At 57.2% G+C, this 16443-nt stretch overlaps 6 protein-coding genes across 6 annotated transcripts; 2 read left to right on the top strand and 4 right to left on the bottom strand.

Annotated features, from left to right (window-relative positions):
• Positions 1–4261: 4261 nt before the first annotated feature.
• Positions 4262–5561, bottom strand: TRAVEDRAFT_160163 (porphobilinogen deaminase). Its single transcript, XM_008035173.1, has 3 exons — positions 5016–5561; positions 4943–4953; positions 4262–4888 (listed from the first exon to the last, which is right to left on the bottom strand). Exons 1-3 carry the CDS (start codon positions 5478–5480, stop codon positions 4333–4335), a joined length of 1032 nt encoding a protein of 343 aa, XP_008033364.1. The 5' UTR covers positions 5481–5561; the 3' UTR covers positions 4262–4332.
• Positions 5562–5687: 126 nt separating this feature from the next.
• TRAVEDRAFT_26121 (HIRA-interacting protein 5) lies at positions 5688–6750 on the bottom strand. Its single transcript, XM_008033724.1, has 3 exons — positions 6617–6750; positions 5994–6565; positions 5688–5941 (listed from the first exon to the last, which is right to left on the bottom strand). Exons 2-3 carry the CDS (start codon positions 6555–6557, stop codon positions 5843–5845), a joined length of 663 nt encoding a protein of 220 aa, XP_008031915.1. The 5' UTR covers positions 6558–6565; positions 6617–6750; the 3' UTR covers positions 5688–5842.
• Positions 6751–7030: 280 nt separating this feature from the next.
• Positions 7031–9172, top strand: TRAVEDRAFT_160169 (mannosyltransferase; the record flags this gene model as incomplete). Its single annotated transcript, XM_008035174.1, has 8 exons — positions 7031–7268; positions 7411–7601; positions 7670–7818; positions 7893–7982; positions 8034–8602; positions 8658–8772; positions 8828–8903; positions 8959–9172. 8 exons carry the CDS (start codon positions 7031–7033, stop codon positions 9145–9147), a joined length of 1617 nt encoding a protein of 538 aa, XP_008033365.1. The 3' UTR covers positions 9148–9172.
• Positions 9173–10183: 1011 nt separating this feature from the next.
• On the top strand, positions 10184–11254 carry TRAVEDRAFT_17041 (uncharacterized protein; the record flags this gene model as incomplete). Its single annotated transcript, XM_008033575.1, has 1 exon — positions 10184–11254. One exon carries the CDS (start codon positions 10184–10186, stop codon positions 11252–11254), a length of 1071 nt encoding a protein of 356 aa, XP_008031766.1.
• A 1257-nt stretch (positions 11255–12511) lies between these two features.
• Positions 12512–13599, bottom strand: TRAVEDRAFT_42653 (uncharacterized protein; the record flags this gene model as incomplete). The annotated part of the gene is made up of 4 exons (XM_008034101.1): positions 12512–12618; positions 12706–12903; positions 12966–13248; positions 13330–13599. 4 exons carry the CDS (start codon positions 13597–13599, stop codon positions 12512–12514), a joined length of 858 nt encoding a protein of 285 aa, XP_008032292.1.
• A 1775-nt stretch (positions 13600–15374) lies between these two features.
• Positions 15375–16239, bottom strand: TRAVEDRAFT_42654 (uncharacterized protein; the record flags this gene model as incomplete). Its single annotated transcript, XM_008034102.1, has 2 exons — positions 15375–15553; positions 15618–16239. 2 exons carry the CDS (start codon positions 16237–16239, stop codon positions 15375–15377), a joined length of 801 nt encoding a protein of 266 aa, XP_008032293.1.
• Between the last annotated feature and the right edge of the window lie 204 nt (positions 16240–16443).

Raw genomic sequence — 16443 nt, forward strand, 5'->3', positions numbered from 1 at the left:
GTGGCGGCGGGTCCATGAAGTCAAACTCGAGCAGGTTCTTCACGCCGAGCGACTTGAGCAGCAACACGGTGTTCGCCAGGTTCGTCCGCTGGATCTCGGGGATGTTGTTCGCAAACATCTCGTTCCGGAACGCCATTTCGGTGTAGAGCCGGTAGCAGAACCCGCTACCCGTCCGACCGGCACGACCGGTACGTTGGTTCGCGTTGGCTTGACTGATCGGCGTGATCTGCAGCGCGTCCATACCGACTTTCGGGTTGTAAACCTTCAACTTCGAGTATCCAGCATCGACCACGTAGAGGATACCATCGACTGCGCGTCTTCATGAGTGCCATGCAATAGGGAAAAGCGGCGACACACACCGGTCAAGGATGTCTCCGCGATGTTTGTGGCCACGATGACCTTCCGGCGACCGTCAGCTGTTGGTTCGAAGATCTTCGCCTGGAGATCTGCGGGCATCTGAGAGTAAATCGGCAGCACGGCCAGTGGTGCAGGATCGTCGAGCTGCGATAGTCGTTCTATGAAACATGTATCAGAGCCAATAGCACATATCGCGTACACAACGAAGCTCACCTTGGACGACTTGGCAAGTGATCTCAATATCCTCCTGACCAGTCATGAAAACCAGGATGTCGCCCGGTGGAAGCGACAGATGGATCTGCAGAACCTGCTTCACCGCGCTGTCCACGTAGTCTTCGCACGGCGACTTGGCATGGAAGATTTCGACGGGGAACGTGCGGCCAGGGATAGTGAAGCAAGGTGCTTGGCCATAGAATTGCGAGAACTGTGTATAAATAGTCATTATCGACTTCGTTATATCATTCCACGAAGGCATTACGCACCTTCTCGGCATTCATAGTAGCAGATGTGACGATTAGCTTCAAGTCTCTCCGGCGAGACAGAACTGCAGGCTCGATTAATGATCCGCACATGATATGATCGGGCAGGCGCAGCTCACTCTTTCGGAGAAGACCCATAAGTACATCAGTACTCAATGACCGCTCGTGAGCTTCATCGAGGATGATGACGCTGTACCGGTCCAAATCACCCTCATTGAGGGATTCGCGAAGCAAAACACCGTCGGTCATGTCTATCGAACAGCTGTCAGTACCACTACATTGCGAGGCTGATGAGCTGAGGACGTACATTTGATTTTCGTCTCTGGTGATGTGCAGTCCTCGAAACGGATAGCATAACCGACAGTCGAGCCAAGTTTGCACTTGAGACGCAGATCAATAACCTTCGTCGTGTGGACAATTATATTCCAACTACTCACCTCCATCTCTTCGCTGACACGCTTTGCAACGGACATGGCTGCAACACGACGGGGTTGTGTGCACCCGATGATGCCATATGAGCAGTAGCCGTCCTCGTACAAGAACTGCGCGAGCTGTGTCGTCTTGCCTGAGCCCGTCTCGCCGACGACGACAATAACTGAACACGACCATGAGTGTGGGCATCCGCATTCAGAGAAATTGTGCTGACCTTGGTTCTCTCGAATGACCTTCATCAGCTCCTCGCGGCACGCAAATGCAGGCAAGTACTCGCGCTGCTCCTTCAGCGTGCGGGTCCTCGCAAAGTTACTTACACCCGCACTCGTCTTCATGTGGGTCGAGAACTTCGATTCGCCCTTGTAGTCTTCTTCGCCCTCAGTCTTCGCCTTCGCCTCAGCCTCGGCTGTATACCAGCACACATCGCAACAGGCACACGGAAACAGAGACTACGTGAATGTCCAATCCAGACGCTAGTTCGGAACGCATGAGACAAGTACTTACCGTCCGCTGCGGCGTCCTCGTCTTTCACGCCCATGATGTTTCCGAGCGCCGTGCCGCCGAGTGCAGCGAGCTTCGCGGCGGCCTTCGCGCGTTCGGCCTGTTCACGCTTCTCCTTGACCAACGCGCTACCTTTTCGAGAAAAGACGGCCATGTCGCTGGTCGGGTCGCGCACTGGGTTGATCGGCTCGAGTTGTCTCGTGAAGACCGTTCGTCCATCGAGGAAGGGCGGTTTCAGATCGTGCACCATAACATGCACCGTCGACTCAGACTCGTCTTCGAAATCCAAGTCAATCTCTCTGCGAGTGGCAACACCGGAGGTAAGCATCCGGTTCGCCTCCCAGAGATCATTGTCCGCGTTCTGCAAGAATTAGCCGTCAACGCGCTGCCGGGTGCGGCGAACCAACGGTACTCACGTATTGCGCCTGGCGCGCAGAGACCTTCTTGACCTGCTTCTTCGCGAGCTGCTCCTCCTTGACCGCCGCGAGATCGTCATACTGCGCCAAGGGGTTGTACTCTTCCTCGCCAAGTACACCGCCTCCTTCTGCACCCATGTACCAGTCTCGGTCCAACCGAATCTGTTCCTCCTCCCATTCCCGCGCATCGATGCCGAGAGCCCCGTCGCCTCCGTCCGAGCCGGGAGACGTACCGCGGCGGGGAGTGGGGGCATCCCACCTTCTACTGCGCGAGCCGTTAGATCCTCCCGGAGAGGGTGGTCGTCGAGGTGTGGCATCCCAAGACGCGTTCGGAATGCGCACGCTAGGCATGTCGTCGCCTCTGCGGCTTCGCTCAGAGCGGGGCGTGGCGTCCCAACCCCTGCGGTCACCGCCGTGGTCGCGACCATTGTCGCGACGATCACGGTCTCGTCTATCATGAGGACGGTCTCGGTTCAATCGCTGCTGGAAATCACCAAGGCCACGAGGGCCGTCATTCCGACGTTCGTCCTTGGCTGTGATGCCCTCTGCCAATGCATGTCAACAAACCGGCGCGCTTCGAGCATACAGGAAACTCACCTCGGGCACGCCTGCGTTCCTCCAGTTTCTGTCGCGCCATGTCCGACAGACCACCGGGATGAGAAGGGGTCTCCTCACCTCGTTGCCGGAGATGGGATGTCCGTGAAGCAGGCATTGAAGGCACTGCATCTTCGTAAGATCCCAACGCTTTGAGAGTACAAATCATGCCGGCGTACCCTTGAAATGCGGCTCGTCTCCATCGTCATCTAACCTTGCCTTTTTCCGACTGCCCTCACCGTTGGCCGCTGCCGCTGCAGCCCTCTTCTCTTGCGCCAGACGGTCAAGGCCAAGTACAGATGCTCGAGGTGTAGGAGGAGCAAGCGGCTTGTTGGGCCTTCGGAATGTATGAGCCTGCATGCGTAGGAGCGTGAATACCAAGCCCCAAACACCTGCCTCTGCCGGCTCAAGCGAGTACACTCACCGCATCCTTGCGCACTAGGCCGCCCGCGCGTTCAGGTTCCGGCTCGAGCACGTCTGAGTCGTGAACGACGATGCCCTGAGCAGGCTGTGCGTCTTTGCCCGCGGCCTCCTGCTTCTCGTGCGACAAGATTTCTGCATGGAGCTCTGCAAGGAAGGAATCTTTGAACTTGCCGAAAGACTTCGCCGCTGCAAAAACCCGGCTCTCGTCAATGTCCCAGCCTTCCCGGGTTGCGCGCAATCGACGCACCTGCAATGAATCCGTCCACGGTGTTCGTCTTCGCGATGTCCTGGACGCGCTGCGCGAGCAAGTCGTTCGGGTTGATCAAGTTCAGCGCCCTAGAAAGACGGATAGCAATCTGGTGGACGAATTCGTCCACTCCCTCAGATGTGGAAGCCATGGAGGAAAGAGAGGGAGACTGATGGTGTGTAATGAGTGCAAGCAAGAGCTGCTGAAGGCACCGGCTGTCATAGTTAGACGCCGCCCAGAGCATCGTCAACCAAATACATGTAAATACCGCAAAGTATAAGAAGGCGGTTCCTCACTTCGGTTTCTCCTTACAATGTCTACGTCGTCCCCGCCATAGAGTCACTTGCTTCCTAGATATCTATCGCATAGGAAATTGCAGGCGCTCGTGGGGACGCAGAACAACCTCCTCATCTGGTCTAATCGTCGGTCGGTGTCAGATGCTTCGACCATCTTGCGACGAGATTAGGCGGGGGACAATTTTTGCGTCTCGCATGGGTCTTCTTGTACGTCTTTGGTAGCAGTCATTCCAACGGTTTCCTACAAAATAGATCTTCCTCGATGCTCCCACTCGCCCGTCGTGACTCGTCCGCCTCGCTCGAAGCTAGCAGTCCGCGTCGAAATCCGATGTCTCTGACAGTTGTGGTCGGGATACGGCCGCGTGCTTTGCATGCTAGCTCAGGTTGCTCCTGAAGCCGCTTGAAGGTCACTCCACTCGACGGCCTGAAGGCCTGAAGTCTCAATGGTGGAGTTTGCGTCTTCGGTATATCATAAGCGCATGCCTATTTTTGCTATAGGTCAAAGCAGTTGTTCCAGCAGTGTATACATCGTAATGTACATGGTACATATCTTCTTTCTTCTACTCGCCGGGGCACCTACATCTACTTTACACCTGCTCGTTGTTATCCTTCGCCAGCTGGATCTTCCTATCCCGGTCGGTGGTGATGTCGTCCAGGATCGCCCGCCCGCCCGTCTCGATGAGCACCTTCGCAAGCCTCGCGCCAATCGCCTCCGCCTCCTCCACCGAGTGCACGTCGGCCTCGATCCGGTGCTCGACATGCGTCTCGCCCTCCAGCGCGGTGATGCAACCGACGATCTCTAGCCGGCCCTTGGGCACGTCGCCCTCCGCCTCGACGAGCGTCGTGTGCACCCCGACTGGCACGCTGCACCCGCCCTCGAGTACGCGCAGGCACGCGCGTTCTGCGTAGCACGACCACTCCGTCTGCCAGTGCGTGATCGAGCGGCACAGCGCGCGCGCAGCCTCGTCGTCGGCGCGGATCTCGATCGCGAGCGCGCCCTGCGAGACGGCGTACATGAGGGTGGGCGGTCCCAGCTCGGCGGTGATGCGCGGACCCCATCCGAGGCGGACCATGCCTGCCTTCGCGAGGACGATCGCGGCGTAGGGCCCGTCGGGCGCGTCAAGCTTTGCTAGACGGGTGTTCCTACGGATTATTTAGCATGCTGACCGCGTGAGATCGTTGCATATATGCACTCACAAGTTCCCTCGCTGTTCGCGCGCGCAGGAGCGGTTACTGAGAGAACACGAGCAGAGAAGACAGGGCAGCTTACCACGTCCTTGAACACCAGCTTCGGGAACCTGCGCTTCAGCTGCGCGACCCTGCGCACGCTGCTTGTCCCGACCACGCTCCCGTCCGGCAGCTCCTCCAGGCTCTTCCATGGCGCATCCTTCTTCACCACCAGACAGTCCAGCGGGTCCGCGCGCTCCAGCACCCCCGCGATCTCGCATCCCGGGGGGAGCGACGTGGGTACGTCCTTCAGACAGTGCACGAGCATGTCCACCACGCCCTCCTGCATCGCGACCTCGAGCTCTTTCGTCCACAATGCCTTTCCGCCGAGCAGGTAGAGCGCTTGCGACTGGTTGTGGTCGCCGCCGGTCGTCATGAACGACGTCGCGAACTCGATTTCGGGGTGCAGCGCCGCGAGCGTGTCGCGCACGGAGTCCGTCTGGACCTGCGCGAGCTGTGAGGCGCGCGAGGCAAGCGTGAATTTGCGCGGGGTCGCGGGGTTGGCCATCCTGCTTCAGTTGATGTGCAGAGATGTGTTTAGTCTGGAGCTTCCGGGCACAGTTGAGAGGGAGATGAGAGAAGAGGGCCTGGCACAGAGGACATGATGGACGAGTAGATATAATCCGGCAGGCGCCGGCGGGCACTGCGACAGAACTTTGCACTCGGACGCTCGTATACACAGCAACACGTCGGCGAGTTCACACATGTGTTTGGGCGTGAGAGATGATTAAAATTACTTTCCCCGTAGTGTGAGTGAATTAGGTAGGATGTACAGGTAGATCTACACGGACATGTACTGCGCCATACTAGATGCCGGGGAGCGGTGTGCATTAGCGCGGAACGGACGGAACAGTCACCGAGGCCGATGGATTACCTCGACTCCTTCTTCTCATGGCCATGCTCCTTGGCCAGCTTCTCCTCGAGCTTTTGGAACTCGTTCAGGGCGATCTCTTCTTCCTGACCGAGTACCTATCGACGGCAATTTAGCACCTTGACTGCGTGGGCAAGCAATTGAGCGTACCTCCTCTACGCCCTTGACCTCGGGAATGTAGTGCACCAGCATACGCTCGATGCCGCTCTTCAGCGTTACCGTACTAGACGAGCATCCTCGACAACTTCCCTTCAGCTTCAGCTGGACGATACCGTCGTCCGTGAAATCCCGGTACTCGATGTCTCCGCCGTCCTCCATGATCGCTGGTCGTACGCGAGTCTCCAGCAGCTCCTTGATCATGGCGACCGTCTCCGAATCCGTGTCGAGAATGCGGGTATCTTGCGGCCCTGCCGACTCCCGGTCCTCCTCGGAGCGGAAGAGCGGCTCCCCAGAAGAGAAGTGCTCCATGAGCATGGCGTAGACCTCCGGCTTGATCACGGACCAGGCTGTCTCGGCGTCCTTGGACACCGTGACGAAGTCGGGGCCGTAGAAGACTTCCGTGACACCCTCGATGCCCATGAGACGGATGGCAAGTGGCGACTTGAGGGCGGACTTGATGTCCAGAAATTCCGCGGTGCCCTCGCCCATGACGGGCACCCCAGGGATGAATTTCAAGGAGTCATCGTTGGGCGTAGTCTCTGTCTGGATGAACATGGTACGGGCTGTTCCTCATTAGCTTCATGGACTACAGAAACGGACGTGGTGAGACTTACCTTGATCTATGCGTCGTACACGAGCTGCTGTACTCGAAACCCTAGTGGGTGAAGCCATGGACAATGTCGGACCATGGTGGTGTATGGCACTGGCCGACCGCCTCGACGAGGAGGCGAAGTTTCGGGAAGCTGTGGGTGCCCTGGGTATACTGCGGGTAGCCTTTTGGGAGACAGTCGTTCTCGGTATACGAGCGGCTACGCGCAGCGAACATGAAGCAAAAGACGACGAGGAGAGCATGGTGGTCGATGAGCAAGAGGTCCTTCCGGGACGGTCACCTCTACGCGCGCGAGTTAGTCAGGCGGCAAAGAGCGCCTCCGATTGGCTGAGGTGACATCACCGCTGCTATTTCCGGAAAAACATGCAGAAGGGATCATGACGCGCGCTCACGCTCATCGTTCCGCACAACCAGCACGATGTCCCACACAGCGAGCGCGGATGGCCCGCCGTCGCTGGGGACGGCGCTGAAGCTACTGCTTGCTTTTACGGTGACCTACACTCTGTGGCGCATCTACTCGAGGCCTCGTTCGCGGCCGGAGTTGCGGTCGGTTGCAATCCTCGTGCTGGGTGACATTGGCCGGAGCCCGCGCATGATGTACCATACGGAGAGTTTCGCGACAAACAAGTTCCTGACATACCTTGTGGGCTACGGTGGTGAGTTCGAGTCTCTTGGACACAGTGGCCGCAATGCTCCGTGGTCCGGGTGCGACTACCCCAGGCAAGGCGTCCGCGAGAGTTTGCTGTCCAGTGTCCATGTATGAACCAGCAGTCCATTGGTTAACACAACATCTGCTAGGCTCGAAGCCTATACCCTCCCTCTTGTCGATGCCGCGGGTCAAGATTTTGTACTTGAACGAGCAGCCAGCCTACCTGCGCGGACTTCCCTTCATCATTGCAGGACCCTTGAAAGTCGTCAGGCAAATTGTCGACATCTTTCATACACTCTTCGTGCGCATCCCCCATCCGCCCGAATTCATCCTTGTACAGGTAGGCAGCCAATTGCTTATTCTGGCCATGTGTATTGAGCTCCAAGGTCCGTATGCGTCGAAAGATAGAACCCGCCTAGTATACCCACACTTGCCATTGTGTGGTTCGTCGCCAAATTAAGAGGCTGCAAGATAATAATCGATTGGCACAACCTGGGTTGGAGCATACTCGCACTCCGCCTCGGACAGGATCACGCCTTTGTCAAAGTGGCGAAATGGTAAGCTCATTACAGTGTGAAGCAGCTGTCATGCCGCCAGCTTTAGGAAGAAATTGCTCACGTCCATCTCGCAGGTTTGAGTCCTATTTTGGTCGCACCGCATATGCACACCTGTTCGTCACTAACGCCATGCGCGAATCTCTAACCAAAGAATGGAACCTCCAGTACGTGCTCATGTCCCGGTCCTGAGTCGATTTTAACTTGTTTCTATTCAGAGGACACAAGGTGGTACTTCACGACCGCCCTCCAGCGCGGTTCCATCGCGCCTCACCCTCAGAGTCGCACGAGCTCTTTCAGCACCTGCTGCCCTCACTTTCCAGCCCGACTTTGACATCTTTCCTCCCCACTGCCAAACCGCCGTACTCAACACCTTTCACTCACATTCCTCCTTCCGGGCCCTCCAGTCCATCCCCCGGAGCCGAGCATGACTTCCGCCGCGTTTTCGACCCCAATGACCTCAGCCCGTTCGGCGAGAATATCGCGATGCCGGACTTGCGCCCGGACCGGACTGCGCTCGTGGTGACCAGCACATCGTGGACGCCTGACGAGGACTTCGACTTGCTCCTCAACGCGCTTGCGCTGTATGAGACGCGCGCCCGGGAGTGCGAGGACAGCGGTGAGGGCGACAGATTGCCGAAGGTGCTCATGGCCGTCACGGGGAAGGGGCCATTGCGCGCTAAGTACATGCGCAAGGTGGAGGGCCTGCAAACCGGAGATGATGCGTGGAAGTACGTGCGGTGCGTAAGCATGTGGCTCGAAGCGGATGATTATCCGCTCTTGCTTGGTACGGTTTTCTCTGCACTTTGACTCCACTGAGAACTAACCGGTGGATGGACTAGGATCATCCGACCTGGGCATATCGTTGCACTCTAGCTCGTCGGCACTTGATCTACCTATGAAGGTAGTGGATATGTTCGGGTGCGGGCTGCCCGTATGTGCGCTCGGCTTCGAGTGGTGAGTGCTTACAGTGCCTTGATACGTCGTATATTACCCTAATTTTCCCCTGCAGCCTAGACGAGCTCGTCAAGGACAGCGTAAACGGACTGGTGTTTCACGACGCGCAACAGCTCGCGACACAGCTCGAAGTACGTCTGTACCCGCTTCCCACCCGTATACCGAGCTCACGCATGTGCGCCGTAGAGTATGCTACGCGGATTCCCGTCCGCGCCGGCCCTTGCGGCCTTGCGCGCATCCTTCGACCGCGCTGCGCCGCTCGCGTCGGCGAGCGCGGGGACGAGCGACTGGGAGTGGGGTACATGGGCGGAGAACTGGAACCACACGATGCGGCCGCTGCTATTGCGCGACGTCGCGGGCGAGGCGCCGTTGTAAACTCTTATTGTGCTAAAAGACTCGCAATATCGGACAATTAACGAAAGCGCAGGTTAGGGTTGCAATTGGTTGCAGGCGCGTGAGCGCCCGGCTGCTTTCCAACAGCAACCGCACTATCGATTGTCCGTATATTTACGGTTCACAGCAGTACTCATATCGACTGGCTGTTCGCCTTGCCGTGCATTGCAACCACCTTTCTCTTCTGCCCTCTACTGGTACTCTTGACCACCGCCGTCTCTGACAACCCAGTGACAACCTGGCGATTTTCGAAGACGCAATAATGTCTTCAGAAGGGTGCTCGCTGCTCAAAAACGAGGATGTACGTTACAGGTTCTTCATACAGACTCGCGACTGACATGCCTGAACCCGGACGCAGGTCGACCAAGTGAGAGAACGTTCGGCCGAGACAATCGAAAACAACATCTATGAAGCCCTCAACGCGCGCCGACCTCTCTTATCCATTCCGACAGAATCGCTACAGGAAATCATGGCGTACATCCCCGACCCTGTTCCTTGGCAAACTCACCGCCGATTTGAGCCTACCTGGCACGCCGACCTGCATGATACAACTATGCTCGTCCCCATCTCTCAGACTTGCAGGCGGCTTCGCTCCGTCGCTCTTGGATGCCGAACTTTGTGGACAAATGTTGCGTGCGGTCCTCGCCTACGAATGCAGTACCTTATCGAGAGGAGTGGCGGTCTACCTCTGATGGCTTACCTGTCGGTGGATCAAGCACCACTGCTTTGTTTCGGCCTTCAAGACGTTGCGGGTGCTCTGCGGGCGCGCATCCGGGAACTTGACATCTCAGAGATTCGAGAAGATGACACCCTGGACCCCCTTCTCTCTGACGCCCTCCCGATGCTAGAGTCACTCGCGGTGAAATGGTATTTTACCCGGCATTTTAGAAATGGGACATATTCCAATGTCGTACGTCTCACGAGGGATCGTGCACCGCGCCTCCGACGTCTCGCCTACTCCATGTGTGATATAGCTTCCCTGGATATCCTGGCATCCCTCACTCACCTGTCGCTCAACATGTACTATGTGGCATACATCCGCGAACGGATCGCGGCGATGCTGTCCGTTTGTTACGCCCTCCAATCGCTACATCTAGACTCGGTTGGTACTTTTGACTTCTGGCCGCACGCAAACTCGTCAGCTACACACGACCCTCTTTCTACACCGTCGCCGTTGCCCCCACAAGCCTGTCGTCACCTTCGCGGGGTCGCTCTCGTGTCGCTGGACGGCTATCTCATCGCATACATCCTTTCGCTGCTAACGGAGAAAACAAAACTCGATGTGCAAATTCACTCCGTCCTGAGGGACCTTCACTTTCCCTTACCCCGCCATTTTCTTGGTGCCATTTCGAAGGTCGGCATCGCGAGGTACCCCCAACCTGTACCATTTTACAAATTTCCCCGTCCCCCCGACTCGCCCTTCATGTGGGGAATAACACTGTCCGGCTCGGAGCGCACTGTTCGTCGGGTTGGAGACGAGTTTGAAGCTCTTACCCGCATGCTTTACGAAGAGGACGCGGCGCTCGCAGGCGTGCGTGAGCTGTGGCTTGCGGATGTCTCGCCCGCCACCTGCGACGAGCCACATATGCTGCGCGCGGCCGAAGCTGACCAAGTCCGCGCCCTCATCCAGGGCATGCCAGTGCTGGAGACGGTCGTGCTCATTAACCAGTTCCAGGCGCCATGGACGGGCGCACCCCCGAGCCTGCGTCTCCTCCCCGACGCACGCGATAGTGACAGGCATATCGGACCCCGCTCGAGCACCGTTCGCATCGCCCATGGGTACGGGAAGCATGTCCTGCAACGGTGGCCCGAGCGACCCAACCCGATACCTTCCGTGCCGCCGCTGAACCTCACATGTATCCTCGAGGAGCTCGCGTCGGGCGCGTACGACTACGTTCAGCACCTCGCAATCGAGGTCCCTTACCACATCGCTGTCGATGCGGGCGACGTCGAGCGGCTCCGCGAGTATTGCGACGCGGTGCAGGTGAAGGTGATGGACGTCACTCCGACAATTTCGCTTCCGGAGTACTGCTATGAGCCGAAGACATGGGCTGCGAGCGATGACCCGTGGCCATACAAACTCTGGTGATGTTCTCCGTGTCGTCCTACGAAGCTGCATTTTTCGGTACGTCTGGGCGAGCACATGTTGAGTCGCTCGACTTATCGCTTCTCCTGAAGTACATTTACGTATGTCCTCCTCCGATGTCACAGTGCGCAATTCCTGGACTGAAACAACAATATAAAACGATATGCAGCAAACTATACGTGACAGAGCTAGGAGCGATACTTGAGGTTTGGTCCGTGAATGCCTACTTACTAGCAGCGGCCGAGCGTTTAGCTGTGTGCCGCGCCAGGCGATGCCATCGCACGTCGTGCTTTCGAGTAAAAGTCTTATGACAATCGGGGCACCAATAAGGCCGTTTTTTTGGGAGGCCTATCTGACGAGATGGCGCTGCTTCCTACATCTGACTGCAGCGCTGCTGGAAATGTTGACTCGAACGCACACGATGGCTCGCCGGAGGGTGTCGAACCAGTGTTGCGGCCTTCGTGCGTATGAAACGTGAAACGCTTTCGCGCAACAAATTTAAAGGCATGTCAGACTCCCCAAAGCGGATGGTTTCTGCGCTCTTCCTGCGATGCTACGAGGTTGGTGTGCATGAGTGAGGGGATCTTGAATCAATAATCTGGGTACGTGCTAGAATCTTTAGGACGCGCGGGCGCGCGAAGGCCGTCGCACCGGGAATGCGGCAAGCGTTGAGCGGCTTGAGCCTCGTGAGTATCATCACAGTTACTGTCATGAGACGACTACTTAGGCGAAAGGCGATGTGGCGGCAGGCAATGCATGACAGAGCCGTGAAAGATATGTATATATCAAGAACGTGAACGTCATGGAGGAGAAAACCTGATGGAAACTGCTGCGTAGCTTCAAGTCCTCCACACGGGTGGCACTGAGGCTTCGCTTGCCCTGTGCGTGTCCTTCGACCGCGCGGGGCGGCGCGGCACTCGACCGGGGCGCCAGGACGAGGAATAGGAGTATGGCATGACGGTGCGGAAAATAGAGAGCACGAGGTGCGGGTGGTCCTCCGAGGGTGCTGTCGCTGCGTGACATGTCGAACAGGGGGATAGGCTGCTTGTCTTCAGATGTGGAGGAGAGCGGAGGGTTACTGTATATTTGTACATAATGCATGTCAGTAAACGCAAACATGATGTGACCAGGAAGGTTGTAACGCGCAATTACGAGAATATATACAATTGAGCTCGAACGCAGGTAGGGGGTATACCGTATGGGATGGATTGAGGGTACTATGGTTCTTCCTGGCCTTGTATGGCGGCTGCATAACTCTTTTCATCGAGAGTTGTGCGTCGGGAATGGAGATTGGGCGTGCAGTGCAACCGTGGAAGAAGACGACTCGAACGACGAAGTGAAGCCAATGGGCCCAGCGCGCACGGTATCTGATACATAGCGTCAGCATGATATACGATCAGAGGGCATAAGAAACGGTAACGCATTGGCACCAGTACTGGGGGAGATGTACACACCAGGAAATGCGGTTGTCGGGTCCATGAAGGCCTGGCGACGGGGCGAGCCCATATTCGTGTGGCGCGACTGGAAATGTCTTCGCATGTCGTGCTTTCGGCTGAAGCGCCTTGTACACTCCGGGTCGGGGCATGCATGAGGCCTCTCGCCCTTGTGGACGTTGCGGATATGCACGTTCAGGTTGTATAGCCGCGTCCAAGCTAGAGGGACAAGGGGGTGAGTACTGGCTGAAGCGCGGATATACTGCGAGCGGTGTACTTACTCTTTCCCGGGCAATCAGAGCATACAAAGGTAGTCGGGTTGCTCTGCTTCCTGCGCCTTTTAGCCGCTCTCTCGTTGTCACGGGTTTGGATGTTGCACTGAGATAGTGCATCCTGCGAGAGGGCGTCCAAGGGGGCGTGCCAAGCGGATGTTTCTAACTGCGAAGCAATGGCGATAGTAGACGCGCCCATCGCAGCGTTCAGTCCGTCACTAGCATCCGCTTGTGTGCTCATAGCACCACCAGCAGGAGCTGCAACAGCGCATGGCGGAAACTGTTGCAACTGCTGCCAGTGGTCAAACGTGGGATGAGCACACGGGCGGTCAAAGTCACTGAGGTGCGGCAGAGTGCCATGATGGGCACTTACGGTGGACGCCTTGTTTTCGTCAAAAGAGTACTCGTGGCGTGCATCCAGAGGGTGAGGGGGGAGCTCTGAAGCCTGTAATAGGTCCATGCTTGTGAAGGTGAGCCCCGGGTGTGGCCACCAGTCCTGACACAGTTCGGAAGCGTCCGCATGCCGGTATTCTGTGCCGTGGTAGTTCGCGGGGAGATACGCCTCGTCAACGTCAGCTTGCTGATCGAACCGGTCACCACCATCTTCGTATGCAGATGACAGGGATGCAGTAGAGAATGTCATCCTTGAGGGAGGCACGGGGGAGAGAGAGATAGTTGGTGGGGGAGAAAGAGAACGAAGGCGAGGCGGAAGCTCTTATAACACTGACAGTTACCATTTTGACCTGTAAACAAATAGAGTATCCGCTCTGTGAGCATGCGCTTCGATATGTGTTGCACAGCGTACCTATATAGCATGAGAGGGCTATGTCAGATGTCCTCGCCTGATCTCCGTGTAAGAAAAGAAGCTCCAGTCACCGGCGCGACTTCTTCAAAGTCCACATATTACCGCAGTGTCAGTGACTCCGACCACGTTCGCCAAACCCTGCCATGGGTCCATCGACTCCGCGCGGTTCCGGTGAGCTATTTTGGCGGATGTGTTAGAGTCATCAGTAGCGCAACCCTCCCATCTATTCGTACCTTGACGAGAGCCGTGAAAGTGACTCGAGCATGCAGCCTAGTAGTCGGAGGAACTGAGCTTCGGCTTTCACCAGTACAGCGGACTGCGCCACAGGTCTGAGGACCACCACGGGGTGCTCTGCCGCTGTATACTACTCAAAGGCCGCGGAGTATGATGCATTGATGCTCCCAGTGCTTCGGCGGGCACCGCGGGGTGTTCCAAAATGCTGTACTGGTCAATGAAGATCACGCAGTACGGTCGATCAAGGGGGGGGGGGGCGGACGTACGTACTTCCTGTAAGCCCCGATGATCTGAGCGCTTTAGCAGAGCGTAGCTAGATTACCGCAAACCTGTCGGACGCAATCGTACTGTGCGTTGCCAGCCCTCCCCGTGGCAGTGCGACGCTGGGGTAGGCGATGACTCGGAGGGCGTCAAGACAGTACTTCGATCCCGCGCGCATGGGGCGTGGTGGGCTTTCATGCCGAAAACGCATGTGAATTCCCGAAACAGAAGGCGTTCCCTATCACAGGCTGCCTGCCGCAGTGCGGCGGTGCTGCAGGGTTGATGTGCACACGTGCATGAGTGAGGAGAATGCAATTAACAGTCGGAGCAAGTACTTGCCTATTCGACGTGCGCGCGAAATTGGACGAATGCGCTGCTGGTAAAATGCGGATAGTCCAGCGCAACGGGACAAACGCGGGGTGCATGATCGCCTCTCGCATGTGGGTTAAGTGCACGTTGCCCCGCATGGTCCGTGGAGGCATCGACGAGAGCGTGTGCACGTAATATATGTAAACACCCACAAACTCAAGCTCGGCGTTTATGTGGCGAGAATATGATAGCGATACTTCGGGAGTACACAACAATGGATAGATAGCTGCGGGAAGGAGTGGAAGAAGTGGAAAACATAGTATGAAAACAAGAAAGGGGAAAACGAATCGATGGGCGAGATTCAATCGAAAACAGAAAGATGCACATAAATAATCGGAGGCACCAGGCCTCGAAACAAGGACCGAACTCAGACACTCAACCTCCCTTCTCCCAAGCGCAAGCGTAGTCGTGGGGGCACTTCCCCGGTCCCTCGTAAGGTTCCCGGAGTGCGCCCCCGCCGACGCCGCACGCGCGTCCTCCCGTCTACCAGCTGCATAACGCCCCTCGTCGAGGGTCGCACGCCGAAAAACGCATCCAACACATGGGGCTGGAAGCGCAGGGTGGGCGTACGACCCGAGAGTCGCTATGAAACTGACCGGCGCGAATCGCGGGGTGTCTGTGAGCGAGTGTCAGTATCAAGAAGCGGGGCGGCTTGACGTAGAAGCTGAATGGATGCGGCGCCGCGCGATGCGCCGTGACCGCCGAGAGGAAGAATGACGAGAATTTACACGCACCGGAACGCTGGACGTTCACCTCCTGCGCGGAACGTTGTTGCGGGGCGAGCCCAAGTCCGTATGAAACGACTGATAATGACGCTGCATGTCGTGCTTCTTCTTGAACGCCTCCGGGCAGTCGGGGCACGGAAAGGGCCGCTCGCCAAGGTGGACGGTGCGGATGTGGTCCTTGAGGTTATATTCGCGCGCAGAGACTAAATAAACAAAGGTGGTCATTCCATGCACGTCGAGTAAATAATGGCAATGGTTTAAACGTACCGAATGCGCACTCATGATACGGGCAGGGGAACTTCTTTTCGGTGCTCTGCCGTTTACGCGGGGTGGGTGGCGGTTTTCGCGCAACAGGGGCGCTGCCTTCCGAAACAGCCGTGATGACAGCCTGAGGGGGTGCGGGCTGAGTGGGTGCAGGCCGAGTGAGCTCGGGTCCAGCGGGCACGGCCGTGGTGGTGGCGCCAGCCCAGTCGGTGAGCGACGAGTATCCGCTCGCTCGCGTGCTCATTCCACCTGAAGCAGAAGTTGCAACAGCATCTCCCAGATGCTGTTGCATCATCCGCCCGGAGCTCGTCCCGGTGTATGATGAGAACGCGAGTGTGTCGAGGTAGGGGGGTGGCGAGGATGACGGTACAGGAAACATTACCGGCGGGGGTATAGTGTTTCGAAGTGCGCCCATGTCAATGATGTCTGGGGGAGTTGCCGACCGCCTGAAATCGGCTTGGTCGAACATGCCGCGAGGCCAGTCAGCGTAGGCGTCGAAGGTCGGGAGGATTGCACTAGATGTGATGTCTGCGGAGCCAGGGCGCATGGGTTCGGTCCACCAGTGGACTTCTGCCGCGGGCTCCACATCAGCGAATATGGGGAGAGAAGGACCAGCAGAATGCATAGTAGGATAGTCACGAAGTCAAGGTGATGATAGCGAGTCAAGGCGATGTCTGGTGGTGGTGGTGGTGGTGATGAGAAGGAAAAAAAGTGTGGTGGGCCTCATGAGGGAGCTTATAAGTGAGCCCACCATATGCTTCTGTGCTGCAGGACACGTCTGGTCGACGCTCACCATTGGCCGACGAGTACGTAGCTGCAGCTCGGCCTC

The sequence above is a fragment of the Trametes versicolor genome (genome assembly GCF_000271585.1).
Source record: "Trametes versicolor FP-101664 SS1 unplaced genomic scaffold TRAVEscaffold_1, whole genome shotgun sequence".
Lineage (NCBI taxonomy): Eukaryota > Fungi > Basidiomycota > Agaricomycetes > Polyporales > Polyporaceae > Trametes > Trametes versicolor.